The sequence below is a fragment of the Bison bison genome, unplaced genomic scaffold (assembly GCF_000754665.1).
Source record: "Bison bison bison isolate TAMUID 2011002044 unplaced genomic scaffold, Bison_UMD1.0 scf7180017864297, whole genome shotgun sequence".
Classification (NCBI taxonomy): domain Eukaryota; kingdom Metazoa; phylum Chordata; class Mammalia; order Artiodactyla; family Bovidae; genus Bison; species Bison bison.
In genome coordinates this window covers 5,211,990-5,230,524 of record NW_011494869.1, presented here as the reverse complement: position 1 = coordinate 5,230,524, position 18,535 = coordinate 5,211,990, and the positions used below count along the sequence as shown (strand labels likewise).

The following is an 18,535-nucleotide window of genomic DNA, read 5'->3' as shown; positions in this document are numbered from 1 at the left end:
AGAACTGGACATGGAACAACAGACTGGTTCCAAACAGGAAAAGGAGTACGTCAAGGCTGTATATTGTCACAGTGCTTATTTAACTTATATGCAGAGTACATCATGAGAAACACGGCTGGATGAAGCACAAGCTGGAATCAAGATTGCCGGGAGAAATATCAATAACCTGAGATATGCAGATGACACCACCCTTATGGCAGAAAGCAAAGAACTAAGGAGCCTCTTGATGAAAGTGAGAAAGTAGAGTGAAAAAGTCAGCTTAAAACTCAACATTCAGAAAACTAATAAGATCATGGCATCTGGTCCCATCACTTCATGGCAAATAGATGGGGAAACAATGGAAACAGTGACAGACTAAGGTCTGTCTAGTCAAACCTTTGGTTTTTCCAGTAGTCATGTATGGATGTGAGAGTTGGACTATAAAGAAAGCTGAGCACTGAAGAATTGATGCTTTTGAACTGTGGTGTTGGAGAAGACTCTTGTGAGTCCCTTGGACTGCAAGGAGATCCAACCAGTCCATCCTAAGGGAAAACAGTCCTGAATATTCATTGGAAGGACTGATCCTGAAGCTCCAATACTTTGGCCACCTGATGCGAAAAACTGACTCATTTGAAAAGACCCTGATGCTGGGAAAGATTGAAGATAGGAGGCAAAGGGGACGACAGAGGATGAGATGGTTGGATGGCATCACCAACTGAATGCACATGAGTTTGAGTAAGCTCCGGGAGCTGGTGATGGACAGGGAAGCCTGGTGTGCTGCAGTCCATGGGTTTGCAAAGAGTCAGACACGACTGAGTGACTGAACTGAACAGAATATTATGCTGTTACCAAGAATGAGTTTGCTGCATGTATTGATATACTGTCACCCTGAAAGATATACGGGATATATCATTAAATGTTAAAATGGGGACCTCCCTGGCGATCCAGTGGTTAAGACCTCCTTCCAATGCAGGGACTGTGGATTCAGTGCCTGGTGGGGGAGCTAAGATCCCATGTGCCTTGTTGCCAAAAAACCAAAACATAAAACAAGTAATATTCTAACAAACTCAATAAACTTTAAAAAATAGTCCACATTTTTAAAATCTTTTTAACGTGAATGTGAATCTACTTTTATAAAAAAGAAAGAAACTCCATGTTTGTAGGTAGATCTGCAGTCTATTGCTCTGAAGAGAAAAAGATGTGGCATGATCACATGACACTGTTAACAGTTTTCTTAGGCAAGCAAGAGGTGGCAAGGGGGCAGACGCAGAGGGGAAGATGAGCTTTTTCTTGGACATCTTTTGTGTTAATAAAGTCATTAGAACATGCCTGCTTCTGCAACAAGAGCATGTAAAGGGTGCTTACTACATGCTGAGCATTGTTCTAAGTACTCTGTATTCTTTTTCAGTTGTCACAGCAACCCTGTGAGGTAAACAGAATTAATATCATTAGGGATGGGAAGACTGAGGCACAGAAACTTTAAGCAAGTTACCCAAATTTACCTGTTAAGTGGTGAAGCTGGAATAACTTGAAAATATATATAGAGAGAAATCCACACAACAACATGCAGGGCATGGGGAAGAGTACCAGAGAAAGGAAGTTCACCACCACCATCCTCCCGAAATTGGAGCTACAATTTTATACCTTACTCTTTAAAAGCAGTGACTGTGGGTGGAACTGAGGAGAGAGTACACCTGCAACTTCTTATAGTATTGTTTGAAGAAAATTAAGGCACCTGTAAGCCTTTAGTCCTCTCCCTGATTTCAGTATTAACCACACCTGGCGTAGGCATCTCCCATTGGCTTAAACTCAGTCATGTGTAAGTTTTAGGTTCCTGCTTGTCAAAAAAGAGGATTCCCAAGCTTGGCCTGGCCTTTTGGGCTCCATAAACTCAGATTCAGTGGGGTATAAATTTGGTGATGATTTAAATGCTACAGAAGTGATTTAGTTTTTTCTGAGGTAGCCTGGGAAAATGGAAAGGAATTCCTGAGGCTGCTTCAACAAATTCCCACCCAATTTCTTATCAACTCATGGACTGAACACTACTGAGAGCAACGTGAGTATATTAAACTCTAACATGTGTTTTCTTTGTGATTTATCTTTACATTAGTCATATCAGTTTATTAAATACCGCTTTGTCAGTTTTTATTCTCATGGCTTCTTACCTACATATGTATATTTTAATTTTTAAATTTATATATATATATAGTTTCACTTCTTACCAACATTAACAAACATTTTATAAGTAGTAAAACATAAAGGTGATTCCCAGAAAATGAGTAAGTCAAGACATCTAATCTCTTGCTTTCAAAGGGCTTACATCTACTAACTACAGTACAGCCATGACTGTTACCTTCAAAAATAAAAAAAAAAAAATAAGATGAGACTCAAACAGGAAGAATATATTCACAAGAAATATAACAAATAGAGCTCAAAAATCTGAAATATATAGATTTCTTAAAAACAACCCAGTAGAAAAATGGTCAAAGGTTATAAATGGGCAATCAATAGAACAGTTGTGCATATTTGCTAGAGGTACGGGTAAAGCAAGAGATAAGCCCACCTCTCCAGTTTTCAGGTCATTTTCCATGGCCAAATCTGAGTTTTTTTGGACTTAGAGGGCTCAGTTTCCCTTCCTGCCATTTAACTAGCTACACAAGCTTGACTTTATCAGAATTTACTCAAAGAAAGGCATAAGACATATACACAAGTAACTAACAGAGGAAAACTGTTCACTTCAGGGCCAGCCCCTCCGGAAAGGCCTTGAGAAGGAGCTGCATCTGAGCTGAGTCTTGGAAGACAAATAGGGTTATTATCAGTACCTCTAATTTACCATTCAGTATAAAGAAATGGCAACCCACTCTAGGACTCTTGCCTGGAAAATTCCATGGACTGAGGAGCCTGGTAGGCTACAGTCCATGGGGTCACAAAGAGTAGGACACGACTGAGTGACTTCACTTCACTTTGCTTGTCCTGCTCGTGATTAACCCATCTGCTAGAAGTGAGTATGTAACATAGCTAAGCACATACTGTTAATGCCTCTCTCTCCCTGCACCAGTTCCTTTTCAGGTCTCAATCCCTAAGCAATATGCTCCCAGTCCGTCCTCATTTCTCTGTGTCCCCACCATCCTACACCTTCTATTTCCAATCCACATCCACACCAGCCACCCTTCTTTCCCCCACCTTGAAATGCTAATGTTCTCACGGACCCAGCCTCCCCACCTCGGTTTACTGAGCACTTAGGATGCACCTGGCACCTCTCTAGGCATTTGGGATATATCAACACAAAACAAATCTTTGCCATTTCCTACTCCAGAGGATCTTCCCTACTCAGGGACTGAAGCCGAATCTCCTGCATAGGCAGGCAGATTCTTTACCACTGCGCTACCTAGGAAGCTTAATACTAGTTATACAAGATCTAAATCTTCCCATTTTCCCTCACTAGCTCCCCCAACCCCCACCCCTTTTTTGGGGGGGGTCTGTTACACATAGATACAGAACATTCTATAGGATTGGAGAATGGGGAAATAGTTCTTGCCCAAGTATTTCAGGAGGGGTATTGATCCCCTCCAGACAGCTGAGGTACAGATAACCTAGAGGGAAACAGCCACTAATCTGCAGGCAGAAGCCTTGTCAGCCAAGCCTACCCCTTAGGCCTACCCCTTAGGCCCTGAAACCTTGGGTGGGCTTCCAGTCCCCAGCTTAGCTTAGCCCTTTTCTCTTGAGAACCTAAGTAGTCTGTCAGCTCCAAAAGCAATGTCTTCCCTCACCCACTTACTTTTAGCAAGATGAGGTTGTGTGTTTGTGTGTGTGTTTTCAGAAGGTAGAACTAGGTTCATAGGGAGGGAAATTACAAAAAGGTAGAATTCTGCCTTCTAGGAAGGAAATAGGTATCAAGATTTTAGCTTATTATCCAATCTCAGACTAAGGCTCTCTGGAAAACAGGGATTCCAGCCGCAGCAGGTGTTGCAGCTGGTCCAGCATGTGTGAAAGGCCATTCACACATTAGATTCAAGTCGTGGCCTCCAAGGTCCCCCTACGGTTGACGGTGGAGAAGGGAGGCTCTGTCACTAGAGGAGCACCCAGATCAGGTTTGCCCACTCCAAGGGTCACAGTCTGAAAAGTTTCCTAGCCCAGCAGCCTGGAGCTGGGTCTGATGTCCATCAAACTAAAGGAAGCAGCTTCCCCAGCTCAAGCACCCCCACCGCCAGATCTTCCAGTTTTCCTCCAGAAGTTGGGAATCCACCTTTTTAAGTGAAATTGCCTATATTTATTTTAAATGTTAGCAACTTATTCCAAAAGATTTTAAATACTATTAAGGTTAAGCAGGGTGTGCAAGTGGGCCAATTTGGTCTCTGACGGCTGATTCTGACCCTAGAGGGAAGGAACCTTTTGCTTCCAAGGTCAATTCTCTCCTAACCGCCCATCGTAGTTTCTGGGGGTGGGGTAGAAACAGGAGCCCCTCCTCTCCCGGCATCTGTCAGGGCTCATCCAGCGATTCTAATGCCTCCACGTTTCCAGTTTTAAGTCGAGGAAGAAAACTACAACCTCCTGCTGGGGACAGCAAGGCTCCTGGAGTGGTTGGAGGGAGGGGAGTGGACACTCACCAGCCATGGCTCCGGCGGCACGCTGATTGGCTGGTCTGTTGGTTGCCCGGGTGACTCAAGCTGGGGAGGGGTGGAAGGCAAGACCCTCAGGCTGCTTAGCGAGCTGCCACCTAGAAGGCGTCACCGGTGCTGCCCGCCACCGAGCGCCTGCTAGTTTATACCCAGTCAAGCTGGCCCGGCCCATAAAGTAGGGAGCCAGCAAAGGCGGAGCCGCCGCTCAGGCCCTGGGGTGCAGGGCGGAGCACGCCTTGGCTGAGGTTCTAGGAAGAACTGGCAGTCTGAGTGGAGGCATAAGGACCCTTGTGGAAGAAGGGTTCCTAGGGGATAGGGAGTTAGGAACCCATCGGTCTGGGTGGGTGTGGGAGGCATGTCTTCTGGACCCTGTTCTGAAACCACCCTGGGACAAAAGGAGGAAGTGTCCGATGGAGTCCGGGGTTCCGTTGGGCACGCTATCCAGGCCCTCTCCTAGCCCCGGGGAATGGCTCTGAATGGAATGGGCCGGTCTGAGAGAGGAAGGCGAAGGACTGCAGTTCTTTAGACTCAGATTCGCTGAGTCATTGTGACTAGACTTAGGATTCTAGGGCTAAGATGACCTGGGAGACTTGGTTCTAGAGAAATGAATTTATTCCTGCTTTTGCAAGGTTCACATTTTACACTTGCTGGGGCCGGGGGGTGGGTTTGGGGCTCCCCCCCTAGAATGTAGATCCCGGGTGCAAACCCCTTCTCATAATCAGGAGAAGAGCTTTTTTTCCTGAAGAGCTAGTCCAAGGCTTGTTATCATCATCAGGGGAAGCACTTAAAGACCAGCCAAGACAGATAAGAGTGTAGTGCTGTTTATCCAAAGTCCTACTTAGGACAATTGATCAGAACAAAGTTTTACGTTTTTAAGTTTATCAAAAGTAAAAGTTATAGTAAAGTCTTCATCCTACAGAAGGAAGACACTGTCAAAAGGTGAAGGAAAAAGAAATAGAACTTTAAAATACTAACATAACCTTCAGAGGGACTTCCCTGGTGACTCTTCCAGTGGTTGGATCACTCTATGCATCCATTGTGGTATGCGAGGATTGGATCCCTGGTCTGGGAACTGGATCCCGCATGTTAGCCCTGTGCTGGTGGAAAGAAAAAAGTGTAACCGTCAGAAAATTTACAGGTGATAACTAAGAAAACTCGAGGGAAGAAAGATGGGAAGCACACTAGGGGAAGAAGCAAAATTTAAGGGGATGAGAAAACTCAAGCAATCAAGATAACTTTTTAGTGCAACTTATTAAAAATCCATTTGAAGGCAAAAAGCTTGAACAGATGAAAAATTAAAATGTTAAATAAAGATGGGCTTAGTACTTTTACCAAGCCAAGCCATTTTGCACCTAAAGCAAGAGGAAGAGTTAGTTGAAAGGGATTATTTTGTTTAAAAACAACATTCAGTAGAGTAAGTTTTAAAGCTCTTGCTAGCTTTATTCAACAATTCAGGAATCCGGCAGCATTCAAGACTTAGCAGACAGAAAGGAGTTCTGAGGAGCTGTCCAAATTGAAGAATTTTCTAGGTGAAAGGAAGCAGGAAGAAGTTATGCGAGGCAAAAGGTGGGTTAATTATTGCAAGATTACATTCCTTTAAGGGATGGCAGGAATCTTTCAGGCAGATTACTGAAGATTCCAGATTGACTAAATTTAAGAGTCCATTTCTGTGAGAACCAAAACTAACTAAGTTGAGGTTTAGTGACCTGAAGCAGCCTAGGCAACTCCATTTTGGGCCTGTTTTGTTTTAAACAATGCCCTCCTTTTGATCAGACTCAGCCTGAGAGATGTAACTTAAAAAAAAAAAAAATTTTTTTTAAGGTTTTAGTGCTACTCCCAGCAAAACTCTGGAATTCTCATAATTTTTATGAGTCTCTGTGTTGTATTCACAATATCAGACTCACTTTTTTTGGCTGCACTGTGGACCTGGCGAGATCTTAGTTCCCAGACCAGGAATTGAGGCCAGTGAAATCACTGAGGCTTAACCACTGGACTGCCAGGGAATTCCTATCAGGTTCACTTTAAGTCAGTTTTTTTCTTTGATTTTCTTCTGAGAGTCTTTGGGAAATCCTTGGTTTGGTGGTTAGCAGTTGCAAATATGCATTTAAAACTTTTGAGAAAATACAGCACATGAAGGAGACGACTATGATTTTTATAAGGAGGCGTGTCTGGAGTGCACTTGAGAGCCATAGTTCCCAAGACCCAAGCCAGTCAGAATCAAGTAAGTCAAAGAAAGACACTATTGAAGGAGGGTCTCTTTTCAAAGTCAGCTGGCTTATGCAGTGATCTTATGTAGCTGAGTCTTAATTTCCTCAGAGGTGTTAGTCCAAGTATAGCAAGTGGTATGGGCTGTACACAGCACAGTTACCCTCTTGCTCAGCAAAAGATACTTGTCTGTCTTTCTGACTTACTTCACTTAGTATGATAATCTCTGATTGCATCTGTGTTGCTGCAAATAGTGTGAGCACACTCAGACTATTTAGGACTTCTGCCCATTTTTTGATTGGGTTATTTGGTTTTTTGCTGTAGAAATATTCTTGGTCCGACATCTTGGAGGAAGCAGTCCAACTTGCAGTTGGCTACTTCTCTTCCTAGTCAATTTGATTTTGAGGTCTCCAGTGTTTGCACAGGACCAGATGTCTGGTAGAGCCTTCTTCAGGTGTGAAATATGCACCCAAGGTTCAACACCTTGTAATTTGACAGGGGTATCAGTGATCAAAAGCACTTGGTAGCACCCTTTTCTTGAATCTGACCTTTGCAAAGCATCAGAATAAAACAGTAGTAGTCTGTAGCCAAAAGACTTTAAAATGCCCATGATTAAAGATTTGATGAGAGTTTTTTACAGTGGAATTAATAAGGAAATTTGGTCATTTATGTGATACACAAATTTTAAGATCATAACTGGAATTAGGATTGATAATATTATACTAGGATATGTCCAATTTCTAGGAATTTCTATAACAACACCTATATTAATAACATGCATCATACAAATATAATCTAAGAAGGTTCAACTTCTTAACATCACTTCTTCCTTTTTTTTTTTTTTTTGATAATGTTTCCCAAGTAATATAACAAGTCAAATAAATGTAACTAGCTCAACATCTTATCTGGTGAGCGACAAATCCTTTAGATTTTCCAGGGGCCTTTTGGAAAGACTTAAAGTAAGTTTGAGCTTAAAAGACTCCACTTAGGGACCTCCTTGGTGGTCCAGTGGTTGAGACTCTGTTCCCAATGCAGGGGGCCTGGGTTCAGTCCCTGGTCAGGGAGCTAGATCCTATATGTTGCAACTAACACCTGGCACAACCAAGTAAATATTTTTTTTAAAAGACTCCACTTAGAATTTTTTTAATTGAAGTGTACTTGATTTACAATGTTTTGTTAGTTTCTGGTGTATAGAAGAGTGATTCAGTAATCTGTGTATACAGTTTATACTTTTTCAAATCCTTTTCCATTATAGTTTATTACAGGATATTGAACATAGTTCCCTGTGCTATACAGTATGACCTTGTTGGTTATCTATTTTGTAGTGATTTGTATCTGCTAACCCCAAACTCCTAGTTTTTCCTGTTTTCCTCTTTGGTAACTGTAAGTTTGTTTTCTGTATCTGTGAGTCTATTTCTCTTTTGTAAATAAGTTCATTTGTATTATTTATTTTTTAGATTCTACATAAGTGGTATCATGATATTTGTCTTTAGCTGTCTGCCTTCCTTCACTTATAAGAATCATTGCTGCAAATGGCATTATTTCATTCTTTTTTTATGGCTGATTAGGATTCCATTGTGTGTGTGTGTTAAAAAGATTCCGCATCTTTTTAATTCATTTAGGCTATGCTGCATCTTCACCTATGCACTGGCTTTTCTCTCCTGGCAGGGAGCGAGGGCCACTCTAGCTGTGGTCGCTCTAGTTGTGGTGTACAGGCTTCCCACTGCGGTGGCTGCCCTTGTTGTGAGCAGAGGCCTTAGGGTGCCCAGGCTTCAGTAGCTGTGGCTGGTGGGCTCAGTAGGTGAGTTCCCAGGCTCGAGAGCAGAGTCTTAGTTGCTCTGCGGCATGTGGGATCTTCCCAGAAGAGGAATTGAATCCATGTCTCCTTCACTGGCAGGCAGATTCTTTACCACTGAGCCACCAGGGAAGACAGGAAGACCCTTGCATCTTCTTTATTCATCTGTTGATAGGTATCTGGGTTGTTTCCTTGCTTTGACTGTTTAAATAACGCTGCGATGAACATAGGGGGTCTTCTTTTGTGCTATGCTCAGTTGTGTCAGACTCTTTGTGATGGCTCCTCTGTCCTTGGGATTTCCCAGGTGGGGATACTAGAGTGGGTTGCTATTTCCTACTCCAGGGCATCTTCCTGACCCAGGAATCACACCTGTGTCTCCTGCATTGGCAGGTGGATTCTTTACCATTGAGCCACCTGGGAAGCCCTGACATAAACTTGACTTGACTTTTAATAAACTTGGGTGGAATAAAAGTGTTTAATTTTGGTAACTGTAAAGGCATGCCTGTTTTCATCAAAACACAAACTAGCTTTTATATACCAAAGATTATTCTAATCACATGAATATGAATAGAGCTCTTTATAAATAATACCTTCTAGAGTTAGAAAAGAATGACTCATTTAAAACATATAGACATACATAAACATGCAGACAGAGGCAAATAGGATCTTATGGCTTTTGTTTTTCAATTTTATATGTGGGACAAGTACAATGATGCAAAATCCACTAGTTTAAAATAGAACAGTTGGATCCAAATTGTATTTCTGGCAGATGGACTCAAGTTAAGTTTTCCTACTCCAATAACTGAAGCTTTTCACTAATATTTGTGGTGAAGATTTTTAAGATTTTTTTCACAGGCCTAATTTCCAAATTAGGTCTGGAAGATCCTCCAGAGAAGAGAATGGCAATCCACTCGGGTATTTTTGCCTGGAGAATCCCATAGGCAGAGGAGCCTGGCGGGCTACAGTCCATGGGCTTGCAAAAAGTTGGACACAACTGAGCAACTAACACACTAATTTCCAAATCACCTCCCCCCACACTCCTTCTGATAAGAATTACCTTTGTTTCTAGAGGAGACCAGGTCGAACATTTACATATCACATGGCACAGAAAAATAATTTAAGTTTCACCAAGAAAGAATTTTGTTCCCCAAGTCCAGGTGTTTTACAATATCTACAAGCCTTTTACGATGGATAGGAGAGGTTTGGAAATTGGAAGAAAGAAAAGGTGTGGTTTGAATTGCTTCTAGAGGTACATTTCAGTTCTTGTAAAGACTCAATTTGCAATACAAGAACCGTTTGGTTTTTTAAAATATTTATTTATTTTGCTTTGCTGAGTCTTAGTTGTGGCATGCCAACTCTTAGTTGGAGTGAGTGGGATCTAGTTCCTCGACCAGGGATCAAACCCAGGCCCCCTTCATTAGGAGCATGGAGTCTTAGCCGCTGGACCACCAGGGAAGTCCTAGTTTTTCACTAATTTTGATTTTGGTTTCCTACTGGATATTTAAAGAAATAACTGGTAAAGTTGACCAGAGAATCTCTTGGAGTCCCGTCAACGTGGGAGGTGTCCACACATGGCCTCCTTCAAGGGTGGAAATGGGGGCCCTTAAGTTTGACGTGGAATGATTTTGTTGCAGAGAAAAAGCCAGTTCTGACCCCATGCTGGAAACTGTTCCTTTGACTTGCTTTCCATTTCTTTTGTTACTATAATTATACTTAATAGCTGTTTCCTTTAGGAAATGGCAAGTGTCTATCATACAGCTTATCTAGTGCTAATCGGGCAATTCCTGATTGACTACCGTAAGGTTCTGTTTCTGGGAGAGCAGAAACTTTATTGGTTTGGTGATGTGGGACATAGCAAAAGCTATTGTCATATTTTAAACAATTTAGTGTATTAATTTTTTTTCATCCTGGATTTTCTTCACTAATTTTGATTTTTTTAAAAAATATTGCATGATTGGGACTTCCCTCATGGTCCAGTGGTTAAGGCTCCAAGCTTCCACTGTAGGGATAGCAGGTTTGATTCCATGATCAGGGAACTAAGATCCTGCATGCCTTGTGGTGTGGCCATAAATGAATAAATAAATAAGTAAATAAATATTGCATGATTTAGGGAATTCCCTAGTAGTCCAGTGTTAGGACTCCATGCTCTCACTGCTGAAGGCCTTGGTTTGATCCTTGGTCAGGGAATTAAAATCCTACAAGCCACGTGGCACAACCAATAATAATAATAGTAATAAAAATAAGTTAAAATACTGCATGACTTATATTGATACTGTCTAAAGTTGATAAACCAAGAAATAGAGCACATTATCAGAGTGTAACCACCAGAACCATTAAATACAGTGTTTCACAATATTTCTTCTAGGAATGAAAAGTGACAGATTATTTGTTTATATTTAAGAATGAAAACTTTTAAGGGGTATGAGAGTTTAATGAAGAGTTTGCTACTCAGTAAGTTTTTGGGGGGACATGAGGGTCCGTCTAGTCAGTTCAGTTCAGCCGCTCAGTCGTGTCCAAATCTTTGCGACCCCATGAACTGCAGCATGCCAGGCCTTCCTGTCCATCACCAACTCCCAGAGTTTACCCAAACCCAGGTCCATCAAGTCTGTGATGCCATCCAACCATCTCATCCTCTGTTGTCCCCTTCTCCTTCTGCCCTCAATCTTTCCCAGAATCAGGGTTTTTTCAAATGAGCCAGCTCTTCGCATGAGGTGGCCAAAGTATTGGAGTTTCAGCTTCAACATCTGTCCTTCCAATGAACACCCAGGACTGATCTTCTTTGGGATGTACTGGTTGGATCTCCTTGCAGTCCAAGGGACTCTCAAGAGTCTTTTCCAACACCACAGTTCAAAAGCATCAATTCTTCTGCGCTCAGCTTTCTTTATAGTCCAACTCTCACATCCATATATGACCACTGGAAAAACCATAGCCTTGTTGGGAACACAGAGTTTTAGCCACCTGGGAAGTACGTCCTTTTCCAAATTCTTGATGCCTTGTGGTATGCTGTGTTTTAAAGTAATGTCTTAAAAAAAATAAATAAATAAAGTAATGTCTTGTGTGTGCCTTTTCATTTTAAGATGGTGGTCCACAATGTTTATGGCAGCAGAGATGGGTTTCATGGAAGGCAATTATTCCATAGACTCGGGCTGGGGCGGAGATGATTCAGTGAAGCTGGCGATGGGGAGAGGCACATGAAACTTCGCTCTCTCAACTGCTGCTTCCCACCTGCTCTGCTGCCTGGCTCCTAACAGACCACAGACGGGAGCAGTCTGGTGGTGGGGGACCCCTGTTTTAAGACAGTACTTATTGGCTTGCTGTTATGAAAGTTGAGGACGAGTATTTGGACAGTATCCACCAACTCGGCCTTTTCTCCCTCCTATTTTTCCAATATGGTGACACCAAAAACTCTGACTGAATCAGTACTTAGCGTTTATGCTATTACAACAACAGACAAAGCAATGAATTATGATCACGTTTCCTCTCTCCTACAACTTTGTATCTTTCTAGAGCAATATTTGCCTCTTTTTTCATGATTTTTCTGTACTGTAAGCACTCACGGTTCCCAACCATGCCATCTAATGTGTAAAAAAAAAAGACAAATAGCACACATACCATGAATGCTATTTTTTCATTTGGTGAAATTCATCAGATTTCCTGTCAGTTCTAGTCTTTGGAGAAAGGCATGCTGGATGTCCTGTCTTCCACTTTGGGCCGATCACTCTCTGAGGTCTGCTGCGCAGCTGTCTTTCTGGGGTTCTTTTTACCTCTGTCTTATGTTAGAGCCCAACTGTTTCTCTCTTGTTTACTCTTCCCCACCCCACTCAGGATTACTTTCTCCAGTAGTTTCCCCAGAAAGGATAAATGAAAGGTAAATTTTTTGATATATTGCATATCTGACCATTAGATATCAGACCATTTGGTTGTGTGTAGAATTCTATGGTTGTCATGGAAAATCTGATACAATTTGCTTCCTGACCATTTGGATGTAGATCACTTACATTTTTCTCTGTAGGCACCTGAGATCTTTTTATTCCCAGTGTTCTGAAATTTTACCAAAATGAACATTATAGGGGTAACCCCCTCATATGCCCTTACTCTGTATATTACTATGAAATATAATATGTACATTTATATATTACTATGAAAACCATATTGTATTAATTTGTGCTTTTCTAAATGATCAAAATATACCATTCTAGGCTTATCAGTGGACAATTCTTCTAATTTCATTATCCTTCATGGAAGAAAAGTCAACAGATTTAATTCCTCCATCCCTGTAGAGTAGGAAATAATGATCATGCAATCACTGAAGACTTACTGTGCATCAAGGACTGTTCTAGATATAGTTATATATGTATTAGCTCATGTTAATTCCCAATAAAACCCTTTGAGAGAAGTGTTATTATAACTCATTTTTTAGCAGCTTTATTAGGATATATGAGCCATAAAATGTGCAAATTTAAAGTGGCTGGTACAATGGCTATTAGTATATTTTTAGAGTTTTGCTGTGAGGACATTAATCTCATTTTAGAACATTTTTTCATGTTCAAAAGAAGCCTTGTACACAGCAGCAATCACTCTCCCATTTCCCTGGCTGTCCCTGACCTTTGGTCCTCGGCAACCAGTTATCTACTTTCTGATTGCCATTCCAGGCATCTTATAAATGATATCATACATTATATGGTCTTTTGAGACTGGCTTCTTTCCCTTAGCGTAATGTTTTCAAGGTTCATCTGCTACTGAGTCCAAGTTCATACTGCTCGCTGCACAACAGGTCAATAAATTGAGAGACAAGTTGTTGGGGCAAGGAAAAGTGATTTTATTCAGAAAGCCAGCAGACCCAGAAGATGGTGGAATCCTGTCCCAAAGAAGAATCTTACCCTAGTTAGAACTCAGGCTTCTTTTACACTAGAAGGAGGAGATGTGGCTCGTCATTGCAAACCTTGTGGTGCTGGAATCCTTTGTTCTTGCAGCTGTCCACAGAGGTCTGGTCACAGTGTTCCTATAAACATCCAGTAAGACAATTTTTATTTTCTGTTCTGCAGGGATTTTTTTTTTTTCTTTATATATGAATGGAAAGGTATTAAAGGTCAGAGCCTTGAGAATGGGCTGTCCTATAAATGTCAGGCTATAGGCAATATTCATTTATAAAGGTGCAGAGCCAGCATGACTAAGCACAGGCAACAGAGCTCAAAGATTAGAGCTAAAGAAACAGATTCAGTATGGAGTTAGGTTTGTTTTCTCTGTTATGCATTCATGTCAGTACTTCCTTCCTTTTTATGACTGTATTATACTCTGTTGTGTGGATAAACCACATTTTGTTTATTCATTCATTCATTTACTCATTCAGTTGAAGGACACTGTGTTGTTTCCACGTCTGGCTATTATGAGTAATGCTACTACAAACATTTGTACACCAGTCTTTGTGTGGACATATGTTTTTTATTTCTCTTGGGTAAGTATATATAGGTGTAGAATTGCTAATAACTCTATATTTAACATTTGAGAAACTCCCAAACCGTGAGGTCAGGAATAAACCCCCCATTTTACAGATGAGGAAGCAGGCACCCAGTGCTCACCAGCTTGTCCACGGCTCTACAGCTTGTCAGTGGTGTAGTCCAGAATTGGAACTCAGGCTCTTGGTCTCCAGAGCCAGCTCCTATCTCCTTGTTATCAGAGTTAGAGTCAAAGTTCTTGAGTCTAGCTCCAGGTCAGCTGCTAATGCTTGTCTCTCTGAGCTCTGTTTGCCTTATCTGTAAAAATACAGCTTGGGACTGCATTGTCTTAAAGGTCTCTCTAGCTTTAACTTGCTGTCAGTTTAAGATTGTACAGTTCCCATGATCTTCTCCAAGCAGGCCTCAGTCCCAGGTGTAGGTATGCACTGGGCATTGTGTATCAGCTGAAAACAGTGTCCTCAGGGCCTTCCCTGCATCCCCAGGGAGCACGCCAGCGCCGTGGAGCTGTAAGAAGCTTTGTTGATCGTCTTTATTATCTAGAAATAAGCAGGGGCAGAACCCTCAGGAGTCCCTCATCCTCCCGATGAAAGAACACAAACAGCCTCATTAGTCACCTGCCAAGGCCCTGTATCCAGAAGTCCCCAAAGTCCCCTTGGTTTTTTCCAGCTGCAGGTGATGGACTTAGCACAGTAGCTCAGAGCCATGTTTGGGCCTGTCTGGGGACCCAGGCATCTCTTGTCCTCGATGGTTCCCATGGCTACCAGCCAAGTATCCATGGAGGGAATAGGTCCTTGGTGTCAGGAGAGAGATGGTTCTTCTACTTTAAGCCCCGTCCCATTTTGCCCTCCTGTCTCACAGTCACAATCACTGCTGCACAGAACACACACTGTTATGTTGGACTCCCTGTTTTCCTGTGTGTCTTGATGGAATTTTGTCCTGTTACATATTGTGTGAAGTAGGTCATCCTCTGTTGGACTTAGACCTTCCCTGATTAAAGTGAAATTTCTCTTCAAATGGCATACATGTGTTGTGAAGAGATTTTATCTGATGTAGCAAATTGAGTTTTGGTCTCAGATCAGAGAACATAAAGTATAGAAGGGACTCATTTCCTTTTTTTCTTTCCTTTAAAATTTTTTTTTTTTTTTTTTGCTGTGCTGGGTCTTAGTTGTGGCAAATGAAATCTTTAATCTTCCTTGCAGCATGTGAGATCCTTAGTTGTGGCATGCGAGCTCTTTAGTTGAGGCATCTGGGAGCTAGTTCCCTGACCAGGGTTTGAACCTGGGCCCCCTGCACTGAGAGTGCAGTCTTAGCCACTGGACTGCCAGGGATGTCCTAGGGACCCATTTTCAATGCTTGATCCTTTTCACATCACTAGTAACTCTTCAGCTTTTGCACAAAACCTTCAGGATGGGGAACTCATTTGTTATTTCCATGAGCAAACTAAAAGAAAAGTTTGGAAAAAGTATTTCTTGCCTCTTGAATTATGTTCTCTAAAGTGGTCTGAGTCACGCATTCAGCTCCACAAGCATTTGTTGAATATCATTCAAGATCCAGGCACTGAGCTTCGTGAACAGTGTAGAAAGAGAACACCCAATGTCTGAAGAGGTACAAGCAGCTGTTAGTAAACATGCACAATGTCACTGTGCTTCACAGAACTGCAGTTTCCTCGTTGTCTTACTTACACAAAAGGTTTCATTTATAAGAATTTACCTCCAAATACATGAACAAAAAAACATAGTGATGTGGACGTGTTGAATGTTTCCACTCCAGATTTCTTCCTGTCCATAAATACTGGGGTAGATAAGTAGGTTTAGTTGCTCAGTTGGGTCCGACTCTTGTGACCCCATGGACTGTACCCTGCCAGATTCTTCTGTCCATGGGATTTCCCAGGCAAAAATACTGGAGTTGGGTTGCTATTTCCTTCTCCAAGGCATCTTCCTGACTTGGGGATCAAACTTGGGTCATTGATAATAATGTATATGGGGTATTCTTCTAGATCCCCCAGACTGTTGCTGCTTGGCTATGAATTAGGATGATACTGCTTCCTTGGGAGAGTGTTTTGAAAATGTGAGAACACTGAACTTTCTCTTAAAAAAAAAATTACTTTTGGCCACGTCCGGTCTTAGTCGCAGCAGGCAGGCTCGGTGGTTGGGGTGCGTGGGCTCTCTAGTCGAGACACGGAGTTTCAGTTGCTGCAAAGCTTGTGGGATCTTAGTTCCCGAACCAGGGATCGAACCCATGTCCTGTGCATCGGCAGGGGGGCTAGACCAGCGGGGAAGTCCCAGGGATTGTTTCTTGTTCCAGTGGGATTGGGTGGGGCCACAAGACTGGTTCTGGCATCAAACTAGGAGTAGGATTCTTGCAAGGTTGGCTTTGTCGGGTGAGACCAGAGCAGCCTTTAGTCTGGAAATAATTGTTTCCTGATCTGGAGTACCTGCCTGATGCCTGTGAATTAGGAAGTTTTCCACTCTGTATAGCAAGAGTGTGAAGCGTCCCTGGCTTCGGGTGAGCTTCGAGGATTATCTCGTTTGGGTGGGGAGGGGTATTTCCTTCCCCAGCCTCAGGAAACGCCTCACGTTTAAGTGCTCATCAGTGCTTCGCCGAGGACGCACAGGGGCCCCTCTGCAGACCTGGAATGCTTGCGTGCACTCAAGCGCTGTGATGGCTGCTCCTTCCCTTTCTTTGGGCCCTCCTGGCCTCCCGGCACTGTTGCTCCACCTCTTCCTTCTGGAAATTCTCTCTCGATACCAAACCAGTGCAATTGTGGAGCTCACCTGTCTCCTCCTCTCTTAGGGATCACCTGCTTGACCTCCAGAAGCTGAATACTATGGTTTTCCGTGTTTTAGCTCTTTATTGTTTCAGGTGAGAGGGTAAATATGAACCCTTTTACTTCCTGTTGGCCAGGAGTGAAACTGTATAAAGACAACCCTAAAGGATTTAAAGGCAACCTCCACAACCAAGCTAGTATTCTGGCTCTGTCTTCAACAACTGAAACTGAAACTCTTAAATCAGTCAGGAGAAAGTCGTGATGCATGGCCAGCAGGTGGTGTTTGGTTATATATATATCTCAGTTTTTACAAGGCTAGTATTAAACGCCAAATATATGCAACAAGTATTTACCGGGCACCCACCATGTTCCAGGTACTGTTCTGTGTGCCTATGAGCAGTGGACGAGATACTGCCTTGTCTTCCAAAATGTAACACACACCCACACTTTTTTGCAAAAGAAAACACAAGGATAAGTCAGAAACAAATGAAATGGATTAGCCAGGGAAAAAGAGGAAACGGGGATGAGAGGGGAAGGCCATCTAGTTCTACACACACCTCTGTTTCACATAGTTTACATAGTTTTTACTTTCGGAACTGAGTTTTCACATTTAAAAAATACATAGGACAGGAAATACCTTAAACTGAATTTAAGTTCCCCCCAATTAGCTTTATACTAAATAGAAGGCAATGGCACCCCACTCCAGTACTCTTGCCTGGAAAATCCCAGGGACAGGGAGCCTGGTGGGCTGCCGTCTATAGGGTTGCGCAGAGTTGGACACGACTGAAGCGACTTAGCAGCAGCAAATAGACAACCATACAGGGAAAAACTTGATGTAAGGAACTTTTGAAGCTAGCACTCTGAATATGCTGTTAATGTAAAGAACTTAAGAAAGCTACTCAGCAGGTTTATTTACCAAGTAATCTGTTAAGCATCATTTAGGGTGAGGCACTGAGAACCAATGACAACGTATGTAGCTTTCTTGTCCCATGTGGGTCACCTCTATCTAATTACAAGGAAACATCCTGTCCAGCCCAAATAGAGGGGCATGTTGAAAACCTGGCTAATACTATTAAAAAGGTCAACTTCACAAATGACAAAGGCAGAGAGATTGTTCAGATCTGGGGGAAAATGTTATGAAGGACAGTACCGGGGCGAGTTGGTAAAATCTGAAGTGTTATGTATTAGGTAACAGTAATGTATCATGTTAAATTTCCTGAATTTGATCACTGTGCTGTGGTTATGTAAAAGAACATCACTGTCCTAGGAGACACTTTGTGTGTGAAGAAAGGGAAAAGCAAATAAAAAATGTTAACAATGGGAGAGTCTAGGTATTTTCCTGGATGACTGAAATGTTTTCAAAATGAGTTAAAATTAAGACCTACAATTTTTTTTTTAAAATAATAAAATTAGTACCTAGTATACTTTCTGGCAAAAAGAAAACCTAAATGCTTGATCCTTGAGTGCACACCTTAAGCATTTCTCTCACTGCTGGGCATACACACTGAGGAAACCAGAAGGGAAAGAGAGAGACACGTGTACCCCAATGTTCATCGCAGCACTGTTTATAATAGCCAGGACATGGAAGCAACCTAGATGCCCATCAGCAGATGAATGGATAAGAAAGCTGTGGTACATATACACAATGGAGTATTACTCAGCCATTAAAAAGAATACATTTGAATCAGTTCTAATGAGATGGATGAAACTGGAG

The 18,535-nt window shown here is 42.1% G+C and overlaps 1 protein-coding gene across 1 annotated transcript in view; it reads right to left on the bottom strand.

The window, feature by feature from the left end:
- The window catches only part of NQO1 (NAD(P)H dehydrogenase, quinone 1), a 13,945-nt gene extending 8,987 nt beyond the window's left edge, over window positions 1–4,958 (bottom strand). Inside the window, exon 1 of the mRNA XM_010850944.1 lies at window positions 4,587–4,958. Within this exon, the coding sequence (XP_010849246.1) occupies window positions 4,587–4,593 (7 nt within the window). The 5' untranslated portion in view covers window positions 4,594–4,958. The remainder of the gene's footprint in view (window positions 1–4,586) is intronic.
- Window positions 4,959–18,535: the final 13,577 nt, after the last annotated feature.